The 23,616-nt window shown below is 45.7% G+C and overlaps 1 protein-coding gene across 1 annotated transcript in view; it reads left to right on the top strand.

Annotated features, from left to right (window-relative positions):
- Positions 1-1,995: 1,995 nt before the first annotated feature.
- TARBP1 (tRNA guanosine 2 -O-methyltransferase TARBP1) overlaps positions 1,996-23,616 on the top strand; it is a 101,190-nt gene continuing 79,569 nt past the window's right edge. Inside the window, exons 1-6 of the mRNA XM_075924760.2 lie at positions 1,996-2,993; positions 4,878-4,975; positions 7,749-7,815; positions 15,133-15,281; positions 21,856-21,908; positions 22,781-22,878. Of these exons, the coding sequence (XP_075780875.1) occupies positions 2,114-2,993; positions 4,878-4,975; positions 7,749-7,815; positions 15,133-15,281; positions 21,856-21,908; positions 22,781-22,878 (1,345 nt within the window). The 5' untranslated portion in view covers positions 1,996-2,113. The remainder of the gene's footprint in view (positions 2,994-4,877; positions 4,976-7,748; positions 7,816-15,132; positions 15,282-21,855; positions 21,909-22,780; positions 22,879-23,616) is intronic.

The raw sequence follows: 23,616 nt of genomic DNA, 5'->3' as shown, positions 1-23,616 counted from the left end.
AGGCAGGTATTGGTAACGTGTTTACCTTAGGCTAAGAGTTCACCTTTTATATCCTCTAACAAAAAAATGTTATTGCTAATTACTGACTGCAGCTACAAATCAATGTGAGACAGTTCACCCTTATTCAGGGCTGGCTCGAGCCATTCCTGCATCCCAGACAACGTGCACGTGACACATGCGCAGCTCCACCCCCGGCTGCACGGTGCACGCACGGCCCCACCTCCCAGTGCGCTGCGCACCTTACAGCTGCAATCGGGTGCATGGCACCTGATTGCAGCTCTAAGGGGTGCCGTGAGGCCCAGGGTGCCTGATTGCAGCTCTAAGGGGTGCCGCACGGCCCCCGCCCTCCATAGGTTGGCTCCCTGGGCAGCTGTCCGGCTAGCCCACCCCTTAATCCGGTCCTGACCTTATTTCCAATCTTAATTCAGATGAGACCTACAACCTCTTTTCTTTCTTCTCAAGGCCTTTCCTCTCTTCCTACTTGCTGCGCAGCACTGCACTAGCAGCTATGTCTACACTACAGGGTTTTTCTGGGATACCTTTTTTTTGCAGAAGAGCAGACACACTCTTTTGGAACCCCTGTCTTCCTCCATCCACGAGGAAGAAGGGCTTTTCTGAAAAAAGGAGGTTTTTCTGAAATTTGGCCTAGTGTAGATGGGCCAAATTTCAGAAAATCCTCTTCCTAAAAAAACTATCGGAAAAATTGCCGAGTGCAATTTGTGCAGCTTTTTCCGATAAATAATTGTAGTCTAGATATAGCCTGGGTTCCTATGCTTTAACACTGGTGTGTGGGTTGGGGAAGGGCAATGTTGGCTCTTTGTTTTATTTAAAGCCACCTGCAGTCATCCCTATAGGTCAGTAGGGTTGCCACAAAAATATCAGACACACTTGACATTTCATCACAATCTACATTCCATCTTATTTAGAAACACCAGACATTTTATATTTTGAAATTTGTATTTTCTCAGTTTGTTTCCCGAACAGAAAGCTCAAATACTATTGGACTGTCCGGTTCAAAACCGGACACCTGGCAACCTTATAGGTCAGACACCTTCTTTTTAGAAACTTTCTTTGCCTTATCTGATTAGGTATTCTTTGAAACAGACACCCTTCATCCTTTATTCCTTTCTGACCTTATCATTTATTATTGTCAAGGCTTTCCTTTTACTTGCTAGTTGGAACCTTTCTTTACATATATATTTCTTTAATCAGACTTAATATAACTTTAATTTTAAATTTATGTACATACATGAAAGATGATAAAAATAAAAATTTGTGTAACAAAAAAGGTTGAAGCTGTATTGTCCAGTGCTGGAGGCCATTCTGATGAGTTTCCCTCCTTGGAACTGATCACTGCTTGCTAAGCAATTTGCCTTAAAATATTTATTAGACTGATCTGCTAAATAAGTGCATCTTAACCCAACAATATTTTGTACATAATTCTCCGTTTTTCTGTTGTGTCAATAGAGACAGGTTTGAATGAATGGAAAATGTCCCTTTTACAAGGGTGTAAATAACAGAAGACAATGAAAAAACAACCCATTGTCTGCAGCTTCCCTGCCTGTAAATCTTACCCTGTGGTACTGATTCACCCACGTGAATCGTATTGTTGGCCAACCCAAAGCATTCGAAAATCAGGTCAGACCCCTCAAAATCATGAGACTCAATAAATAAAGTTGAGACTTTGGAACGTGGCCTCCGGGTGCTTCACCCTTCAAGGTTTCTGTTTTCAAGGTTTTCTTTGCAAAAGTAAGTTTAGAGAAAGAGAAAAACGCGAGGCCGCTGCAGAACCGCATGAATCCAGGAGCTAGAGCTCTGCCCCCCCCCCCATTGCAAGACTCCTGACAAAATGCACGAGAGCTGGCAGGATCCCCGCGCCCGTCCCTAGCAGAGCCGGGGCTGAGCGGGGACAAGGAAGCTCAGCCCGGGATCGCACCCCAAGGCAGCGGGGGGGGGGGGGGCTCCCCACGTGAGCGCAAAGGCTGCTGGGAAGGCGGGGCGGGGCGAGTCGCTGGGTGACAGTTTAGTCGCGTGGCCGCTCGGTGGGCTCGACTCTCTGTCGCGCGCGCGCCCCTCCCCTCCGCGCGGGCGGCCGGTTGCTGCCCCCGTGCCCATGGAGCTGGTACTGGCCGACACGCTGCTGGGCCTGGCGCGGGACCGGGACCCCGGCGCGCTGCTGCGGGCGGTGTGCGGCGGGGACGGGGCAGCCCCGCTCTCGGCGGAGCGGCTGGAGACCCTCCGCTTCCTGCTGCAGCGGCTGGAGGCCGGCGGGGCCGGGGGGGAGGCGCTGGGGCGGGCGGCCTGGGAGGTGGCGCTGGGGCGCTGCCTGCCGGTGCTGCGGGGCGGCAGCGGGGCGGCCGACCCGGAGCGGCGCCGCCTGCTGAGAGCCGCCGGCGGGGCGCTGCGGCACTGCGCCCGGCTCTGCGGGGCCCCGCTGGCGGCGCGGCTGGCCGGGGAGGCGCTGGCGGCGCTGCGGGCCGAGCCGGCCGGGGCCGGGTTGGGCGCCGAGGCGGCGGTGGAGGCGCTGGTGGCCGTGGCCCCCGCGCTGCAGGAGCCGGCCTTGCTGGAGGGGGCGGTGGACGCGGCCTTGGCCCTGCTGCGGGGGGGCGGGGAAGACGCCGCGGAGGAGGCGGCGGCGGCGCTGGTGGCCGGGCGGCTGCTGCCCGCGCTGGGCAGTCACTGCACCGCCCTGGGGCGGCTCTGGGAGGGGCTGTTGTCGGGGCGCGGGGCCGCCCCCCAGCGGGTGAGCCGGACTCTGCTCGCCCTGACCGCCCTCGCGGACCTGCTCTTCCCCGCTCTGGAGGGGGAGGGTCGCGGGGAGCGCCCGGCTCTGGACGCCCGGCTCTGCGGGGGCTTCTGGCGAGCGGTGCAGGAGGGGCTCACCGACGGGGACTGTCTGTGCCGGAAACGAGCCCGCTACCTGCTGAAGCGAGCGGTGGAAGTGTCCGATCAGCTGCGCGTGGACTGTGCCTGCCCTCAGGACATTGGAAACGGTACATAGCCGGGACCTGTCAGTCGGGTGAGAGCCTAACCCGACTGGCTTAGCTAACCAGCACATCCACAGAGCAGCCTCCCTTGCAGGACAGCAGGCATGAGTAGGCCGGCTATGTGCATTACTGCATCGTGGGAAAAAGTGCACAGCCCCGTTTTGCTAGTGCTTGGGTACATCCTGCAGAATTGGTGGTGTCAGGGAGATAAGTGTATTTCTGTCCTCTTGTGTTGAGCATTGGAAGATAGGTAGTTCCTTGCAAATCTGCCGATATCCACGGGTATCTGCATCCATGGATGTAGATGCTAGGATCGCCAGATGGTTTCAACAAAAAGTACCAAACACACTTGACATTACATCACAATCTACATTGCCTCTTATTTAGAAAGTACCGACATTTATATTTTCTCATTTATATTTTCTCAATTCGTTTCCCAAACAGAAAGCTCAAATACTGGACTGTCTGGTTCAAAACCGGACACCTGGCAACCCTAGTAGATGCTGATATCTATGGCTCATTTTTGTAGATGCAGCTATGGATACAACTGTATCTGTGCAGGGCTCTCAAAATAAGCAAACTTGGCTAAATAGCATACTTAAAATGGTGTTAGGGTCTGCATATACCATTGGTATTAGGTTCAACTACTTATTATCTGAGTTGAAATACTCTGCAGTTACGAGTCTCAGAAGCGTGTGTTAATTGTAAAGTATGGAAACAGAATTGTTTATGGAGTCTACCATGTTACAACCTCATATCAGACTTGGTAAAAATCAACATAGGCAAGCTGGGCCTTGCCTAAATAGTCAAAGAAAGCATCATTCTAACCACTGCTTGAAGCTTAAGTAAAGATGGAGGCAGACAGTGGGAAAAGATGCAGTGCAAATATTGGCCCACTTTGTAGCCTCTCAGATGATTATCTTGCAGAATACTTTGTATGCTGCTCAAACTGCTGACTAGCCAGTCTTGTGGACTATTATGGAAAACTGAACTCACAAGTCTGGGGGAGCACTGGGAACACTGCATCTTGAAAACATGCTGAATGGCTGCTAGAGTTGGTATTTGTACCAGCCGGTCCCCCTTCTGCTCCCCAGGGCTTATAAGCCTGGCCGTTCATTGAGGGCTGGCTTGAAATGGCCTGGGTAATTGTTGCTGTCCTTGTTCATACCTCACCCATTCACAGGCATAATTTAGCAAGTGGTGCTTAAGAAGTAGGAGGGAGATTCTTCCTTAACAGTTTCAGATATCAAATGTCTCAGAATATATGAAACTTTCAAGATTGTTGCATGAGTAACGCGGTTCTGTTTTCTTCTTGGACTTCTTGTGTAATTGTGGGCAAGTTACTTAAGCAAGTGCAAGAGGTTAATTACAAAAAAAAAAAAAAAATCTGCAAACCAGCATCCCTACTAAGTCATAAAACAATCACTACTTGTGCTGTTGCTAGCAGATTCTGAGCAATGCCACTGCCATGTTAGTTCACCATTTATATGGCAGGTAGCAAAATATGAGTTACACCTATTATTGGATAAACATATGAGATCTGAAAGGACAGCAAATACTGAAAATTGACTACTATCATGTTTTTCTATCTAATTTTAAATGCGCATATCAAAAAAATATGCACGTTAATATATTTTCATTTGAGTTACATAGGAAATTACTGTTAAAATTCACTAGATTTTAGAATTTGATTTTTTTGTCAGCCCTCGTGGAGGAAAAGTGTTGACATTAGAAGGGGTTGTGCATGTGAAAAGACTGTAAGATCATGTTCTGTGGCATTACTTCTTGATGATCGTAACTCATATTGGAGAGAGCAATGTATAACTTTTAGCTTGAAGGATAGGAGCAGAAATGTCTTTGTAATTTAAACAATTTAATTTTTTCAATTAGAACCAAGTCTCTTCTGGTGGTCTGTGGAGAAGAATGACAAACTTTTGCAATTTTGGGAAAATTACATTTTAATAATGGAGGCTCTGGAAGGAAATCAGGTAACTGTACTTTAAGGTTTGTACAACTCACAGTTTGTTTATAATGTGGAGTATTTTTGATTACGGTATGCACATGATAAACAGTTTTGTCAATCTCACATTTTGTTTAGATATCACAAACTAGTAATCTTGCTTTAACAGGCATATTTAAGTATCCGGTTACAACTTTTTATAACCTTTTGCCTTAGACTTTTTGGCTTCCATATGCAAAACATTTAACATACAGCTTTTATGTTAGGTTGAATTATTTTCAAGTTAAAAACCTCATAATGTCTTTGAGACAACAATAAATCTAGTGAGTAGGGCAGGGGATTGCATTTGCTTGATTTCTGTTTGCTTGAAGACTTTGAGTGAGTCATTTAGCTGACGATGATAGTCAGATTTTGTTATTTCATTCAGTTTCCAACTATAAAGTAAGACTTAATAAGCCACTTAAAACAATTAAAATGTCCTTGGATGAAAATCACTATAGGCCTGATTCACATTAGACTTGGTGAAAAAAACTCCTATTGACTTTAGCTCTACATCATTTCAAAGTGGGGTAGTATTTTGTCATTCATTTTGTGATTTGAAGACTTCCCTTTCCACACTATGTTGTCTAATTATTTTACCTGCTAATCTCCAGCCTTCCCCTTCCAGCTCCAGCTCCTGTGTCAGCTTGTTCCAAGGATTTATTTTTCCATGCTATAGTGAGCTTCACTCTGGGGCTGGCAGGCCTAGTGGACGGGCAACAGCCAGACAGTCTGTTGCCGTTTGGGATAGCTCTTCTGGGCAATCTTGTGGTCTGGGCAATCTTATGGTCAGGGTATAATTTTGTCGACTCCTTTCTTCAGGTCCTGAGTCCTCTGGAATCTCAGGTGTGGTCCTCCCTCTTCAATGGATCCTGGCTCAGAGTTCAAAGGGGGAAAGGCTCAGTCCCTTCTGGCTGTTGCTTGAGATCAGATTCTGCTGGATCACTCCTACCTTCCATGTTTTGCTATGGCACCAGACTTCTTGTACGGTCTCAGCAATGCAGGAGTTTTTTTCACCAAGTCTATGTAAATCAGGCCTATCAGTGCAATCGGAAAAAGATATGCAAATTTGCATGGAATTTGCATATCTTCTTTCGACTGTTTCCTGTAGTCTTTCTAGCTCACTCATGGAGCTCATCTAGACTACAGGGAACGGTCCAAAGAAGATATGCAATTTCTGTGCGAATTTGCATATCTTCTGATCGCACTTTCGAAAGCAGAGCTTTCGAAAGCTAAAGTAATTAAGATGCAGCTTTTTCGGCGAACCCCTCCTTGTCAAAAAGCCTCATAAGACTCCTTTTTTGAGGAAAAGCAGCTTTTCGACGAAGGGGGCGGTTCACCAGAAATGTTGCATCTTAATTACTTTCACGTTCGAAAGTGTGATCAGAAGAAGATATGAAAATTCCCACGAAATTTGCATATTCTCTTTCAACTGTTCCATATAGTCTAGATACACCCATAGAGTCCAGTTGTTTCCTCTGATCAGGGAGAAGGTGGGGTAAGATCAGACCTTTGGTCTTCTGGTCATGACTTACTCACAGACTCTGTCTTCCCCATAATTGCTCTGCTTCAGTTTCCACTGTCTGTTTGCCTTCTTGCAGCCAGTCTCTCCTTCACTCTTCCCCCTGCTGTCTGCCAAAGCTTCCTTTTTAAGCAGATCCTCTAAAGGAAACATGCCCAGCAGCTGCTGTGAGGTGTGGTCATCCTGGCACAGTACCATTTCACTACTCCTTTTACTTTAGTGTGTGGTCTGTAAACTTCCTTATTAGGACCCTACCAAATTCAGGTTCATTTTGATCAATTTCATGGACAGAGGATTTTAAAACTGGTTAATGTCATGTTTTGAGATGTTCTGTATCTAAAATTTCATGGTTTAACCCTGGGGGTCCTGACCCAAAAAGAGGTTTGTGGAGTGTCTCAGAGCTGATGAAGAAAGTCATAGGACGGCCATTCTCACTTCTGTGCTGACTTTAAGCTGGGCTGTGAAAGCAGCAGCTACAGAGCTTCCTGTAGCCAGGAGAGATTGATGGAGGTAAATCTGATCTCCCCTGTCCTGATGGGAAGTTCAGAGCTGGCAGCAGTGCAGGGGAAGAGGAAATTGTTCTTTCTCTGCCTGGTGAGCTAGCAGCTGGAGTCAGGTGAATGGTAGTTGACCCCAACTGGGATAACCCCAGATTTGCCCATCCCCACGCCTCCAGTAGCTAGATTTCATGGGGTTCAGCTAGATTTCTGATTTCACAGCCTGTGACGTGTTTTTCATGGCTGTGAATTTAGTATGGTTATACCCATCACCTGTAGTAAAAAATGTGCACATCTTCACTGTTTAAAATGCATCAATAGGCCCTTTGCTGAGAGAAATAACTCCTGCAATGTTATTGCTAACTAAAACTTAAAATTTTAGTAAACGTATTGTGGAGTTTTGTTGAATTGAAAATCTACAAGTTATTTTCAATCATGAATGAAAATGTCAATTGCTAATAGGTAAGTATAATATTTGTTATGACAGAACAGCATGACAGCGAAGTCAGTTGAATAATAAACCTATGAACTAATATTAAGTACCGTGCACCAGATTCTAGGATTAATCACAAAAGGTACTGATTCAGAGTAACTCTTAATTTAAATAAAGTTATTCCAGTTTTTTACTAGTGTAATTGAGAACAAATTCTAATCCGTAAATACAGCTATGATACCAATTTACCAACTTCTTGGTTTGAGTGTTCAGTTAAATTAATTACATTAAAATTTGCTTTGAATTTCAGATTCATGTTATAAAGCCAGTCTTACCAAAGTTAAACAGTTTGTATGAATATGCTGTATCAGAAAAAGGTAAGGTAATTGTTTTCAGACATTATTTTAATCTAATGGTTAAGTATCAGTGTGTGGCTTTATCTACACTATCATTTGTATGGTAATGTTATTTCCTTACCATTCACTTGAAACAGCTAGATATATAGACGAGATAACTAAATATATAGACTATCCACCAATTAGCTAGATATATAGTCGATCCACCAACTATACTGTGTTAAGACCCAGTGTGCTCCGAAATAAGATGGAATCTGATTTTGTGGCAAGAACCCCTAATTCTTCTATGAATATTTGTCTCACTTAGCTGTGTATGAGTGTGCAGTGCACTTGAATCAGAGTTTTTGTGAGCTTCCTGGTGCCTCCAGTTGAGGATATAAAGGGTGCAATCACCCCTCTTTCAGTTCCTTCTTATCTCAAGTTCCTAATAATGATTTAATAGTATAGTTGATTAACCAATAAGCAAAAGCTTATCGGGTAATGCTATCAACTATACGCATTTAAATGCAGAGTCGCAGTGGGGAACCTACCCCTGTTGCAGCTCTGCATTTAAAATGTAGCAGGACTTGCCTGGCTCGCGCTGGGTTCGGGACCAAACCCTGCTGTGTCTCTGCATTTAAAATGTAGTAAATGTAGTAAAGGAGCTGGGTGGGCAGGCAGCTTGGCTCAGTCCCCAGCTCACATTGGGTCCGGGACCAAACCCTGCTGTGGCTCTGTATTTTGATGTTGTAGGAGCATGAGCTGGGATTGAGCTGGACTGCGTTCCCTTGAGCTGCGGGGGGAAGGGGAGGGTGGGAAGGGGTAGCTCTTGGACCCAGTGTGAGCCAGGACTGAGCGCTTTAACTGCCTTCCCTTATCAACTAATCAAGTGGTCAATAAAAATTCTATCGACTACATGATTAGCAAATTTCCTGCTTCTTAACATCCCAAGTTAGTGATAGGTAAGGAAGGCATCACTTGATTTGTAAAAATGTACAGAATTACAATTTCAGTGATGTCACACTCTGCATTTTGGCAGGTGGACTTGCTTCCTGCTTTAGGTCCTCTTGTGTTGGAAATTTTGCTACAACTATGTTGTCAACAGTGGACTGAGTTGTGAAATTTCTCCCATGAATACGAAGCATCAAACATGACAAATCTAGAACAATTACGTAAATTTATATTCACAAAAATATTTAAAAAACAACCTTTTAAATTGTATTTCAACAGAAGTATGCATTGTGTACACGAAAAATACACAGATCTTTGGTAATCTTAAGGAAGTTAGCTTTGACACCTAGGGCTATTCATCAAAGTCATCATCTGTGGTATCCATCTTGGGCCCCACTGGTAGATATGTTGTCACACTGATATTGTTTGTGCCAAATTCATACACCTTTGTTAGCACACGCTGTTGCAAAGTGGCAAACATATGGTTTTTGGAGATGAGCATTTGATTAGCTGAAGGATTGCTTTGAGAGTACATGGTATTTCATAAATAGCTAGTGTGATCAGTCTGTTCTGTCAATTCCTGGTAGGGGAGACTTGCTTTGAATGTAGTTTATCATCTCAGAGCCTTGCTAATTTGTCTTTTTGATAGCAAGTATAAATGCATCCTGTATTGGTGGCAAATTTTCTTTGTTTTGTAGAAAGCATCCAGCAATGTATCTCTGTAAATGTTGTAATGTTGGATTTCATATGGTAAATGCACGTTATGAATGTCTTCAATGCATTTATTACTGTCGCCGCCATTCCAAATACCTTCAGAGTCAGGAGACAGTCTTTGGAGGCTGAATAAGATGCTTTCCAGTAAGATAATTTATTTTTTCTTGCTAATCTTCCACTAGTGACACATCATAAAAGGCTGAGGATACCTGGCAGTGCAGGGGTTTTTAATGTTTTGAGTGATAGGAACACATCTCTGAGAGTGATTCTGATCCCTAGCAAAAGGCACAAAACCAGAATCTTGTGGAAATCTTGGAGAGAGTCTTGTGCAAAAATCTGGAATTTAGTTGCAACTATCTCTAGAGCATTGATGCTAGGTCATTTTAGTATAAAATTTTTAATGAAGAAACACCACTGAACAGTGTGGGTGATAGCTTTATTATTTCATGTGATGACAAAATTCTTCAAGCAGTTCTTTGCGTTTCCACTGCAGGTTATGCAGTTAACTTATCTATCATGGAAGTGTGAGACAGTAGGGGTATGTCTACACTAGCTCGTTAGTTCGAGCTAGGTAGGGTAATTAGAACAAGCGGAGTTGCAAATGAAGTCCGGAATTTAAATATCCTGGGCTTCACTTACATGTTCCCGGGCGCCGCCATTTTTAAATCCCCCTTAGTCCGAACTCCGTGCCCGTGGCTACACGCGGCACAGAGTAGGTAGTTCGAATTAAAGATCCTAATTCGAACTACCGTTACTCCTCATTCCACGAGGAGTAACGGTAGTTTGAATTAGGATCTTTAATTTGAACTACCTACTCTGTGCTGCATGTAGCCGCGGGCATGGAGTTCGGACTAAGGGGGATTTTAAAATGGTGGCGCCCGGGAACTTGCAAATGAAGCCCGGGATATTTAAATCCCGGGCTTCATTTGCAACTCCACTTGCCCTAATTACCCTACCTAGCTCGAGCTAACGAGCTAGTGTAGATATACCCTAGCCTATTGTTGTGAGGGTCATGCTACAATCATCCCCGGCCAATGAATTCCACAGATTGACTGTGTTGTGGGAATAAGTACTTTCTTTTGAAAAGGAGTAGTCCTGTGGTACCTAAAGTACTTTCTTTTGTTTTAAACCTGCTTCCTCTTAATTTCATTCAGGATCTCAAGTCTTTGTGTTATGTGAATGAGTAAATAACACTTACTTATTGACTTCCTTGATACAATTCGGCTGCGTCTACACTGGCATGATTTTGCGCAAATACTTTTAACGGAAAAACTTTTCCGTTAAAAGTATTTGCACAAGATAGCGTCTACACTGGGATGTGCTTTTGCGCAAAATATGTGCTTTTGCGCAAAAGCATCCATGCCAGTGTAGACACTCTCTTGCGCAAGAAAGCTCTGATGGCCATTTTAGCCATTGGGCTTTCTTGTGCAAGAAATTAACGTTGCTGTCTACACTGGCCTCTTGTGCAAGAATACTTGTGCAAGAGGGCTTATCCCTGAGCGGGAGCATCCGAGTATTTGCGCAAGAAGCACTGATTTTGTACATTACAACGTCAGTGTTCTTGTGCAAATACTCGTGGCCAATGTAGACAGGTGGCAAGATTTTGCGCAAAATCTTGCCAGTGTAGACACAGCCTTCATATTTGTATAGGTCTCTCTCAATTGTATCCCCCTTAGTTGTCTCTTTTCCAAAATGAAGTCCCAGTCTTTTTAATCTCTCCTCATATAGAAGCAATTTCATACCTGAAGAAGTGGGTCTGCCCCATGAAAGCTATTAAACCCACCTAATAAACTATTTTGTTAGTCTTTAAAATGCTACATGACTGCTTTTTTGTTTTACCAAGATCAGACTAACACAGCTACCTCTCTGTGAATAATTTAAGTTGCTCTTCTTTTTATTGTTTCCAGTTCTGATATATCTTTTTTGAGAATGGGCAACCAGAACTGCATATGAAATTCAAAGTGTGGGCATGCCATTACGTAAATCCATGGTGGTATTTTCTGTTTATCACTTTCTTTTTTTTACTGGTTCCTAACATTCTACCTGTATTAGCTTTTTTGATTGCCATTGCACATTGAGTAGATGTTTTCAGAGAACTATTTACAGCAGTGGTCCCCCAATGATTTTATGCCCAAGTTCACTTTCAGAATTTAAGGACAACACAGGATCTATCCTGTCCCTTTCCCAAGGCCATGTTCCTTCTCCCAAAGCTACAATCACTCAACATCCCACTCTCCTCCGTTGCTTGCTGTCCCCCATCTTACTCACTTTTACTGGGCTGGGGCAAGGAGTTGGGGTTCAGGAGTGGGTATGGGGGTTCAGAAGGAAGTATGTGTGTTGACTCTGGGAGGGGAGTCAGAGTTGGGGGAGGGGGTTTGGATGCTGGCTCTGGGAGAAGGCTCCGAACTAGGACTTGGGGTACAGGGTACTGGCTCAGGACAGGAGTTTGGGATGATGGCTCTGGGAGGAAGTGAGTGGTGTAGGGGGGTACTGGCTCTGAGAGGAGGCCAGAGGTATAAGAGGGGATGCTGGCTCTGGGAGGGAGCTGGGGCTTGTGGTGCAGGCTTCCATAGGGTGACATTTACTGTTGGTGGCTCCTGGTTGATGGCGCAGCGAGGCTGAGGCAGGCTCCTTGCTTGCCCTGGTCCTCGCTCTGGCCCCATGTTAGAGCCCTTTGTGGATATAAATGTCTGCCTGAAGATAGACATTGGTATCCGCTGATCCATAGGACTCTACTCTCAGGAACCAGTGCCCTGTGGCAGCAGCTCCTCCCAGCCATGTAGCTTTATCATCCCTAGCCCTGCTAGCATAGCCAGGTGGAGCTGCTGATGTGGGATGTTGGCTCCTGGAAGTGGTAGACCTGCACTCCTGTCCTTTGGGCAGCATGTGATTTGTGACCCCTTCTGTTGGCACTGCCCCGACAGCTCCCATTGGCCACAGTTTTCCATTCCCGGCCAATGGGACCTTCGGGAGGAAGCAATGCTTGCAGGCAGGAGCAGTGCACCAAGACTCCTGGCCTCCCACCCCCCATCACACATGGGGTAGGGGATTCATGCTGGCTACTCCTGGAAATGACCTGGCAGCGTGGGGCTGAGGCAAGCAGGGAGCCTGCTAAGTGCTGATTACAATTGACTGGGAGACACCCTCCCCTAGTGTGTCCATTGGTTTTAATTTTGTTCTCCGCTCTTGATTTTATACCTGCTGATTGCTCATATTGTCTCTCTTTTGACCCTTTCCTTTTGACATTCATTTAGCCCTCCCCTAACTACTTTAGCTAGCTTGTTGAACAGGCCTGTAAAGGCTCACCTTGAGTGTTATGACACATTTTGATTCAGTTCTGCAGATATGTTGGTTCATGTGTCCAAGTTGTATAAGTAATGTTAAATAAACTGAGCAATTAGTGGGGCTTGCTGTTATGATTGGCAGGATGCATATGCACATCATTCTTTCTGGCACCTTGTGTTGAGTTAAAAGCTGATTCTGTTTGAATTAATCAGTTATCATTTTATGAGCATTAACCAATAACTCAGTACTGTCGGTTGAGACACAATTTAGAGTTGTGATGGATGCATTCTTGACATGGTTTTGCTAAAGTATAATATTGAAAAAAAGTTTTAAAATTGTTCTTGAATATAGCTACCTCATTATTCTGAGTTTGTTGTGTTTGATACCATTATATTTGTGTGGAAAAGGGGCTTTTAAAAGGGCATTAGGAAAAACTTCCTAACTCTCACGGTGTTAAACATTGGAATAAGTTGCATAGGGAGATGGAGATTCCACAATCTCTGGAGATATTTAAGAGCAGATTAGATAAATGTCTATCAGGGATGGTCTAGACAGTACCGGGTCCTGCCATAAGGACAGGGGACTGGTCTTGATGACCTCACGAGGTCCCTTCCAGTCCTAGTATTCTACGAAATTCTACTCTTTTCTGACGACATTGTACTAGCAAAATTTGCACTATTTGGAGGACCTGGATCTGGGAGAATAGTAAATCTTCCCTGCCATGATACACCGGATGACACCATTGCAATGATGATCTTACAGATTTTTATTAATCAAATGACAGTTCTTTTATCTTTGTCATTAACTTGCCCACAGAATTATACATGCTATCAGACTACATTGCCTGTGGCCAAGAGTTGGAGCTCGCTGTGTGTCTTGTGCCAATGGTCCTTTCTCTCACACACACATTTATCATTTACTGTTTTGTAAATATTAGTATGAATAGAGTACTGTTAGTAGATAACTTACTAGTTTTAATTATTCTTTCATTCTGGATGGGACTTTTCTTTGATATTTTAATCAAAGCCTGAAATATCCAGCATAAGCTTTGAAATGCAGAAGTCCCTGGCCTTCAAGTATTGTTCTTCCCCCAAGGCTGTTATACCCATGAGTAAGTGAGTGCTTATATCAGATGCCTCATTCTCAGGAGAGCGATAAGTGAGAGAAATGTAGCATGTGCAAGTCATTCAGAATGAAGATACAAATAACAGGAGGTGTGTTTGAGGACTACTTTATTGTACAGTCATTGTGCCCAGCCCCCAAGCTAGGCCATACAGAAGTTGGTAAACCTCAGTATGTATATACCAACAAGAAGTGCTCCAGAGAATGTTTTCCATGACGAGGATACAAAGACTCCTAGATTGCATCAGGAGAAGAGATGGCACCTTCACTAGGACCTTCACAAGGTTCCAAAGATTGAGAGCTCTTTGGAACAAAAACTTGCATTAAGACCCAAGAAGGGCTACTTAAGCATTCGAGGCTTGGGTCATCATCATTCCTCTTAAAATGGCCCAACTCTCCCTGCTACAGTCTGAAGTGAGACATGACCTATCGGTGCTGTTGATTTTAGTGCTGACAGTGCTATTTTGATTAGTAACCTGCAGCAAAATTATTATTCTGTAACCATGAAATTCCTTTAATTCTCATTCTTCCCACCTCACAAATGGGCCCATTTCCAGAGCCTTGCTCAGATACAGAATGTTGTATTTGCATCCACATCTGTATTTTCAAAAATGAGCTGTGGGTATCCGCATCCACATTTGTGGATGCGGATACCCATAGACTTGCAGGGCTCTCTACCCATTTCCACTGGGTTTGCTTTTGTGTAAGACAGTGAGATAGCAGTGGTAGAAAGAGAATAAGGTGGCCGGCAGAATGCCTGGAAAACAATGCTGCAGCCATGGTCCAGGGAGCCAGGAATATGACTCACTGAAGCCAGTTTAAAGTTCATTTTTCCATGGCTCACATACTGGGGAGGAAGGAACTGGATGCTAGAGACAACACAGGGAATCTAAGACTAGAAAAAAGATCTAACTGAAATAAAAGATGAGTAATAAGTTAAATTGTAATCTATTAAATAGAAAGTAGATTGATAGTTTTACAAGTAAATACAGTAGACAGCTGTTCTTTTGAATTACAGAGGGAGTGGTTTCAAGGGGAAAAGGAAACAAGTATTCAAGCCATGTTAATAAATGTTTATATTGTTTTTAGAGAAAAGCACATTTTATACGTCAGATAGTATAACATCTTTCTAAATCGTGTTTTGTAATAGCTAATAATCATGTCATTATATCTTGGATATTTTACGCTTTAATTTGATACACTTCTTTAAAATATATTGCTAGACAGATTACATACTGATGTCACTGTCATCTGACACACCAGTTAAAGATGTTCTCTTTGTAACAGATTGCTGGCTGTTTCACCCATCATGGCATATGTGCATTTACAAAAGGATGTTTGAGAATGAAAACAAAACTTTGACAAAGAAAGGTGTTATTCAGTTTCTGGACCTTTATGAAACAAAACACCTTCCAAATTCACCAGGATTTTCAGAGGTAAAGGACTAAACTCCTAACTTCCCCATCTCCTAACTATTTTCCAGGATAAATAGATATTTTAACTTGAAACTTTTCCTAAATTGATTACCTAAGTCATGTGCTATCAGATATATTTTATAAAACTTTATAAAATGTAGGTGTATTAATAGTAGTAATATTATTTAGAAGTGATCTCAGGGCTAAGATTACCTTGGTCAAAGAAAGAGGGTCTATTGCATTGTTCCTTGTCATTTATGCATGAATTCTTATTTCAGGACCAATGCAGCCTAACCTTAGTTGAATCCCAGTTAACAGGGACTCTTTTATAGGAAGACTGGATATGATCCCTTTCTCCCTGAGCGTTGCTGATGTTTGTTCTGTAGAACTCATCATCTTCAGAACTGGAGCTGTTGAGCACCTCAGTTTAGCATGGCCAGATGGCTCTGTTCAAAGAGCTTATCAAGGAGATTTTGAAGGGCATGTTCAGCATTTCACTACTTTAAGGACAGACTTGAAAGCCTGATGGTTATTTACCCTTGTTGTAGGAAGGTTCAGGTATCCCTTGAGACTGTTGAATAATCTGTTTTTACTAGATCTCTCATGATAAATTATGAAAAAAATATTATGCACTATATAAAAATAAATATTATAGATAACTACACTCAATTTTAGTGGTGTAATAACATAGTGTGTTTGCATAGATTTAGTCGTTATCTTACATTTCACACGGGTGTGAATGATCTATTCTGTACTTCATTCATCCCCACTTCCAAGAAATAACTCTAGGCGCCTCAAAAGACACAATTTCTGATTTATATAATATCAGTTACTCATTAAAGTAACACCAACCTGATTTATAGTCAGTTTAAAAAAATTAAAATAGCTACAGTTATAATACTTGCCTCTGAGTCCTCCTCCAAATACTATGGTTCTAATCTTTTTTTCTTGTTGAAAAAGAAAAAAGAGTTTTCTTCCATTTTGTTTTAAGAAAAACAGACCCAAATGGGAAATAGAATATAGTGGAGCAGTGATTCTCAATGTGTGGCCTGCAGCCCACTAGTTGCTTGCAACCATTTTGCAGGTTTGCTGTGGGCTTGGGACTCTTTTTCCCCCCTCCTGCAGCAGATATTTTAGCTGCGGCCCCCCTCCTCTGTGTGTGGGATGAGCCTCCTGGGCCAGATCCGGCTTGTGCAGGAAGGAAGCGGCTCCATGTGTTGCTGCTCCCCTGCCCCTGACTGAGGCTGTGTCCAGACTCCATGCCTCCGTCGACGGAGGCATGTAGATTAGCCAGCTCGGAAGAGGGAAATGAAGCCGCGATTAAAATAATCGCGGCTTCATTTAAATTTAAATGGCTGCCCCGATCTGCCGATCAGCTGTTTGTCGGCAGATCGGGAGAGTCTGGACGCGATGCCCCGACAAAGAAGCCTTTCTTCATCGACACAGGTAAGCCTCGTGAAACCAGGCTTACCTGTGTCGATGAAGAAAGGCTTCTTTGTCGGGGCATCGCGTCCAGACTCTCCCGATCTGCCGACAAACAGCTGATCGGCAGATCCGGGCAGCCATTTAAATTTAAATGAAGCCGCGATTATTTTAATCGCGGCTTCATTTCCCTCTTCCGAGCTGGCTAATCTACATGCCTCCGTCGACGGAGGCATGGAGTCTGGACACAGCCTGAGGGAATGGCAGTGTAGGAAACTGCTCACTTAGGCTGTGTCCAGACTCAGGGTTTTTTTCGAAAAAAGTAGCCTTTTTTCGAAAAAATTTCACCTGCGTCTAGACTGCAGCCGCGTTCTTTCGAAATTAAATCGAAAGAACGCGGCTTTTCTTTCGACGGCGGTAAACCTCATTGCACGAGGAAGAACGCCTTTTTCGACGGAAAGTGTGTGGGGACGCAGGGAGGCCATTTTTTCGAAAATAATGGCCTCCAGGAAGAAGCCCTGGTGGACAATCTGGGGCATGCCTTGCATGTCTCTGGTTCCTGTCTGCAGCCATTTGTTAAAGGGACAGGCACCCTCACAGCCACTTGTGGCAGCAAAGCAGCCAGAGCACACGGCTGGTTAAGTGCAGCATGTCCCAGCCCCAAGACCTTCCTGGCCCTTCTAGAGAGCCTTCTGGGGACCCAACCAGGGGCTCCAAACACCGGGCACCGTCATGGTCTGGGCCAGAGCTCAAGACCCTTCTCGAGCTCTGGGGAGAGGAGGAGGCCTTACAAGCCCTAAAAAGCAGGCGGCGAAATGCGGACATTTATGGCCGCATGGCAGAGGCCCTGGCCCAGAAAGGACACTACCCCTGCACCCAGGACCAGGTGCGCTCCAAAGTTAAGGAGCTGCGCCAAGGGTATGTGAAGGCCAGGGAGGATAGCTCCCGTTCTGGGGCAGCCCCCCACTCCTGCCCCTATTATACTGAGCTGGACCAGATCCTGGGTGGTGGTGAAGCACGCACACCACGGCGTCTCGTGCAGTCAAGCTTGGCGGACCCTGTGGTGGATGCGCCAGAGCAGGACCCAGAGCAGTCTGGAGACGGGGACATGGTGCCAGAGGAGGACAGTGAGGAGACGGCGACCCTCACCCTGGAGCCAGTCACACAGACCCCAGAGGCCTCCCAGGTGTCATCTGACGCCGGAATTGAAGCAGCAGGTGAGTGCAGTGAGGTTGTGTAACACCCGGGGGGCGGGGGGAGGTAGGTGGGTGCACAGTGGGTGATGCACAAGGGAAACCTGTAATGCTCAGGCTGATGCCCAGGTCACACACGGTGTTACCTTCAGAATGTCTGATTCCCCTGTCTCAAGGCGAGGGCATGCCCTTTTGGACAGCTGTTGCACACATGACTGATTGTGATAGAAATGTAGCCATGTTACTCTGATCTGAGGAAGTGGGTCTGGCCCACGAAAGCTCATCCCCTAATAAACCATCCTGTTAGTATTTTAAGTGCTACATAGTCCAGTTTTTTATGACTGATTGTGTCTTCCTCTTTTCCTCCATAGCCGGACCAGCCGTGCAAGAGGGCCGCAGCACCCCAGCCCCACCTCCATCTCAGGGACATGGGAGCCGCAGACACAGGCGTGTGTAAGCGGACATCCTGAGGCAGCATGTGGAGGCCGTGCAGGAGCTCAACACCATCCTGCAAGAGAGGGCGGAGGCAGAGGATCGGTGGCATGACCGGCTGATGGAGGAGCTGGTCCAGCAGCGCACGTCCCTGAGTGCCACTCTCAGGGAGGTCTGTGGCTTGCCTGCTCCTGTGCCTGGTCCTGCTCCTCCAGCACCCCATGACCCCGCCCCACCAAACCCCCCTTCCACAGCAGCATCCCTTTTCCCCCCTTGGACCTCCCTCTCCCCCAGCCCCCCCAGTTCCCCATCCCCTCTCTCCCCCAGGCCTCCCCGTCCCAAGAGCACCTACCCGCTGTTATCCAGCCAACCGACAGGCGCACCACCCGATCTCGTGGTCATGGTGGACCCTGAACACGAGGCCCAAGCAGGAGACTGAGATCAGGCAAGCACCGTGCAACCTGATCCCCTTCCCCACTCCAGGTTTCAAGCACCCCCATCACCCCAGTTAAATGACAAGGAATGTGTTAAACAAAATGTTTATTGTACATAGTTTGGCATGAAAGTATATTTTCTACATCAAAAATGAACAAAAGCTTTTTTATGTTTGCAACAGTTATACTATTTTCCAGTGAGTGATATTTAAAAAAATAAAACAGAACTTCTTATTTTGAGACAAACCCTGGTGTTTATTATTTCTCCAAACAGAGTCAGGAGATGGGTTGTGGAGGGAAGCTTCTATTGGGCCAGGGCCCAGTCCCCAGGCAGAAGCCCCTCAGTAGAGTCAGTGGCCTCCAATTGAGAATTGCTCCCGTAGGGCCTCCCGTATGCAAACAGCAGACCGGTGAGCCTGGCGGATAGCAGCTGTCCGGGGCTGGGCAAAGTGCCTCTCCTGACCATCAGCACCTGTACCCCCACCCTGGTAGGAAGGCCTCCCCTTTCCTCTCCACCAGGTTATAGAGAACGCAACACGCGGCCACCACCTCAGGGATGTTGCTCTCCCCCATGTCTAGCCGTGTGAGCAAGCACCGGAATCTGCCTTTTAAATGTCCGAACGCACATTCCACCTGGTTGCGAGTCCGGTTAAGGTGAGCATTAAACTGCTCCTTGCATCCAGGTGGCCGGTGTAGGGCTTCATCAGCCACGGCATCAGGGGGTAGGCGGCATCAGCCACTATGCACACCGGCATGTGCACATCCCCAACCGCAAAGTCGTGATGCGGGAAAAATGTTCCTGCCTGAAGCCTCCGGTAGAGATACGAGTTCCTGAAGATGCGGGCATCATATGCCCGCCCTGACCACCCAACACAAATGTCAGAAAACTGGCCACGATGGTCGACCAGGGCCTGGAGGACCATAGAAAAGTAGCCCTTTCTGTTAATGAATTGGGCTGCTCGATGGGGCGGTGCACGGATTGGAATGTGTGTCCCTTCGAGCGCTCCTCCACAATTCGGGAAGCCAAGGGCAGCAAAGCCGGCCATGACGCTGTCCAGATCTGGTAGACAGACGAGCCTGTTCAGCAGCTCCGAATTGATGGCCCTCACCACCTGCAGAAAGAGACAGACAACAAAATGTTAGAAGGGATGCCTTATCTCTTAGGAGGAGAACCCACCACCCACCTTCCCTCTCAAACACCCCAGGAATCCCCTCCTCAGAACTCCCCCCACCCTCCCAACAATTCAGGGTGAGTGGAGGAGCTCCCTCCCACTCACATTCCACTTTGCCCTTCCTGACAGTCTCCCTTCCTCCCACCCCAAACTGTGACTGTCCCCAGACAATGACTTACCTCCATCAGGATGTATCCAACAGTAGACCTGCCCACTCCAAATTGGTGTTCCACAGAGCAGTAGCTGTCGGGGGTTGCCAGCTCTTTTCCACGGGGATAGCAGGCCGCAAGTGGGTGTCTTGCCGTTGCAGAGCGGGGCGAGCCAGGTACACAGCTCCTGGAAAGTGGTCTTTCGCATCCGGAAGTAGCGTAGCCACTCTTGGTCATCCAAGAGCTGCATAACGAGCCGGTCACACCAGTCAGAGCAGATGTCAAGCCTCCAAACACGCCTGTCCACAAAGAAGTTTGGAGGCAAGGGCAGTGGGGCTGCATGACGGACGATCCCTTCGTACCTCTGGTCTGGGTCCAGATGGGGAAGTAGCCTCATGACTGTGTCATGCAGATGCAGCAACACTTGCAATATGATGGTGTGGGGCCATCGCCTGCCCAGGGGCAGCTCTGGCTCCATGCCGAAAAAACGGGTCTAAAACAGAAAAACCTCCAAACAAAAAACCTGCTGGGGTGTCCCAGGAAGCTGAGCACTCCAAACCAGCACTGCAATGCCTTGCTTACCTCCTAGAGGGACAGCAAAGGCAGCTGCAGAAGCAGAGCAACGGGTGTTCAGGGGCGTCCCTTTAACCATGTGTCTCTGCAAAGGGCAGGCAGCAGCACCCGGAAGGAAATGCTGCCCCCATGCCCTGGCAGAAGCGGTTCCGTGTGGCTTTTAATTTCGAAAGAGCGTCCAGCAGTCAGGACGCTCTTTTTCGAAAAAGCGGATTGATTTTCCAATCCGCGTATTGTAGTCTAGACGCGCTTTTTCGAAAGAGGCTTTTTCGAAAGATACTTTCGAAAAAGCCTCTTTCGAAAGAGGCTTGCAGTCTAGACATAGCCTTAGAGGCTTTCCTTGCTGCTTCCATTGGCTGGATTCACAGTCAATGGGGGCAGCGGGAGGCACAGAGGTAGGTGAGTGTCCCCCATCTCCCTTCTGCCCAAATTCTGCAGCCTCTTCCACTGAGACCCCCATCCTCATCCCACCCCCGCACTCTCCTTCTCTCAGCCTCCACTCTCACCCCACTCCTGCACCCAACCTCTTGGCCAGATTCCCACCCCCAGCCCACTCTTGCACTCCTCTTCCCTCCCAGATCCTCCCTCCCACTCCTGTACCCTACTTCACATTCAGAACCCTCACCCTCCAGCTCACTTCTGCACCCTCTCTCCTAGCCAGATCCTGCACTCCCAACCCCTCCTGCACCCATTTCATCATTATCGTGATTGGCTGGTGGTCCACAGTTAGGTCTGTGTTGAGCAGGGTGGGCCATGGACCAAAAACTTTGAGAATTACTGTAATAGAGGAACTGGCTATACACCAGATGCTGTGAAAGGTACAAAGTTAAAAAAAATATTTTTCAATTATGGTATTTTGAAGGTTATATATGAACAGCAGTGGGGAACAGTTTTGGCCAACTTTATTTTAAAGTTGACTGTTTTTTACTTAACATTTTTACTAGTGATCATTGAAGACTCCCTCTCATCCTGCTTTCAACTTCCATGTGCAACTGATGTGCCTTTTTTGTTCCTTGAATCAGTTTACATCCTCTCCTCAGTAGGCCAACTTCTTTACCAAATGGGCAGACCACAGCTGTATTAGTGTTCTGAAAAAAATATGATAGTACAAAGCTCACTGTTTAGTCCTCTGCTGCACAAGTAAAATACATCTCGTGTGTGTGTGTGTGAAAAATTTTCATTATTGATTTTAATGTAAATTTTATTTTCTCTCTCTTCAGTTTATTATTGGACCATTAATGGATGCACTTTCAGAAAGTTCTCTCTATGGCAGGTAAACCATTGGATATTTAGTTCAGTAATTATTGAGCAATGGGCTGTTACATTTCATGGAAGAGATCAGTTGATATCACTTTGAACATATCAGTGAAGCAAGGAGACCCACTTCATTTAAAAAAAACTTACTCTGTCGTGTGAGAGGCCAAAAATTGTCATGGATCAAAAACTGGCCGAGAAACGAACAAAGCATAGGAATAAATGGTTGGTTTTCATCCTTGCAAATGTGTAATAATGGGAAGTCTCAAGTAGGGATGTAAAATCTTGGTTAGGTGGTTAACTGCGGTGCAGTGGGCCCAGCTGGATTGGAGCAGCTTCCCTCCTGCAGCAGGGACTGCTCCAGCTTAGTCAGACCAAGCCGAGCCCACCATGCCACGGGTTGGAGCTATTCCAGCTAGGCTTCCATCAAGCCTTTTAACTTACCCTGTCACAATAATTAATGCTGATACATTTTGGAAAGGATATAAGATCTCATATTTCAGGGCATAAACCTGAACTATTAGGAATTAAGATGAAATCTTAATTGAGAGTACTTGATTCCACATTTGGTACTGCTCGGTTTCTTGCATCTTCCTTGGAAGCATCTGATGTCAGAGATAGGAGACTGGATTTAGATGGATCACACTTCTGATTTAGTATGGCAATTGCTGTACTCCTGTTTCTGTATGTACATTTTTGATATCCTTTAAAAGTATCAAAAGTACTTGTATTATTTTTTTCACATTGAGATACTTTGGCCGTTTGTATTCTAATGAGTTAGACAATTAAGCAGTGTTTTTTATTAGCTTGTTTTATAAGGAACTTTGAGATCCTTTCTTATAAAGTTAAGTTAATATTCAAGATATTAATTTTATATTTTTAACCAAATAGGTCTCCAGGCCAGTTGATAGGAGCCTGTCCTCCTTTAGGAATGAAGTTACAGAAGTTTTTGTCTACTTATCTCACACTCCTTCCCGAAGAAGAAAAAAGTATGTTTTCATTAATTTTTTCTTTTGCAAGACGAGGGAAATAAGGGTCATGGATCCATTTCCAGTATCTAGTGTAAATGTCTCTACACTAACGTACTGCACCTGTCATAATCTGAATCGCAAGAGCTTTCCTTAGTCTGTCTGCAGTCTTAAAAATGTTTTCATACTAAAATGTTGTGGTCTTTAAGTATGTTTCAGTATGAATCCCACTGCAGGTGTGCTTGCACCAGTGCAGGAGACCTCAAATTTTGAGTGCGTCTGTCTGTTGGAGCTATTCGTGTGCCTGTGCTTCCTCATGTTCCCATGTGAGGGCATCAAAGAAGAACAGTCACAACCTCTCTTCAGTTCTCTTTTACTATCTGTGCCAGCAAGACACATGTTCTCATGGCAGGAGAGAGGACCTTAAGGACATTATAAAGGAGGGCCAGCTAGTGGCCAGGGATGTGATAGATGACTCAGACACCATGGCCAAGGCTGGTAACTATTTGACGTCTTCAGGCATTGGTTATCTCAAGAGAGGTGTAAGTCGCAAGGACTTGCTGTTGGATGTTTCAGAGTTGTTCAGTGAGCAGTAGGGATGTGAAAGTCTAATCATATACATGATCTACATGCATGAGCTTCTGTCCCCACCCCCCATGCTGCTGCTTCTGTATCAGAGGCAGCAGCACAGGGAAGGGGTGGGCTGACAAGAGCTGGTATGCATGGGAAGTTGGTTCTTGGGAAGCTGCCTGGCGTCCC

The sequence above is a fragment of the Pelodiscus sinensis genome, chromosome 3 (genome assembly GCF_052426305.1).
Source record: "Pelodiscus sinensis isolate ZL-2025 chromosome 3, ASM5242630v1, whole genome shotgun sequence".
Classification (NCBI taxonomy): domain Eukaryota; kingdom Metazoa; phylum Chordata; order Testudines; family Trionychidae; genus Pelodiscus; species Pelodiscus sinensis.
Note: the sequence above shows the minus strand (reverse complement) of the source record. Positions and strands in the feature narration are given on the sequence as shown.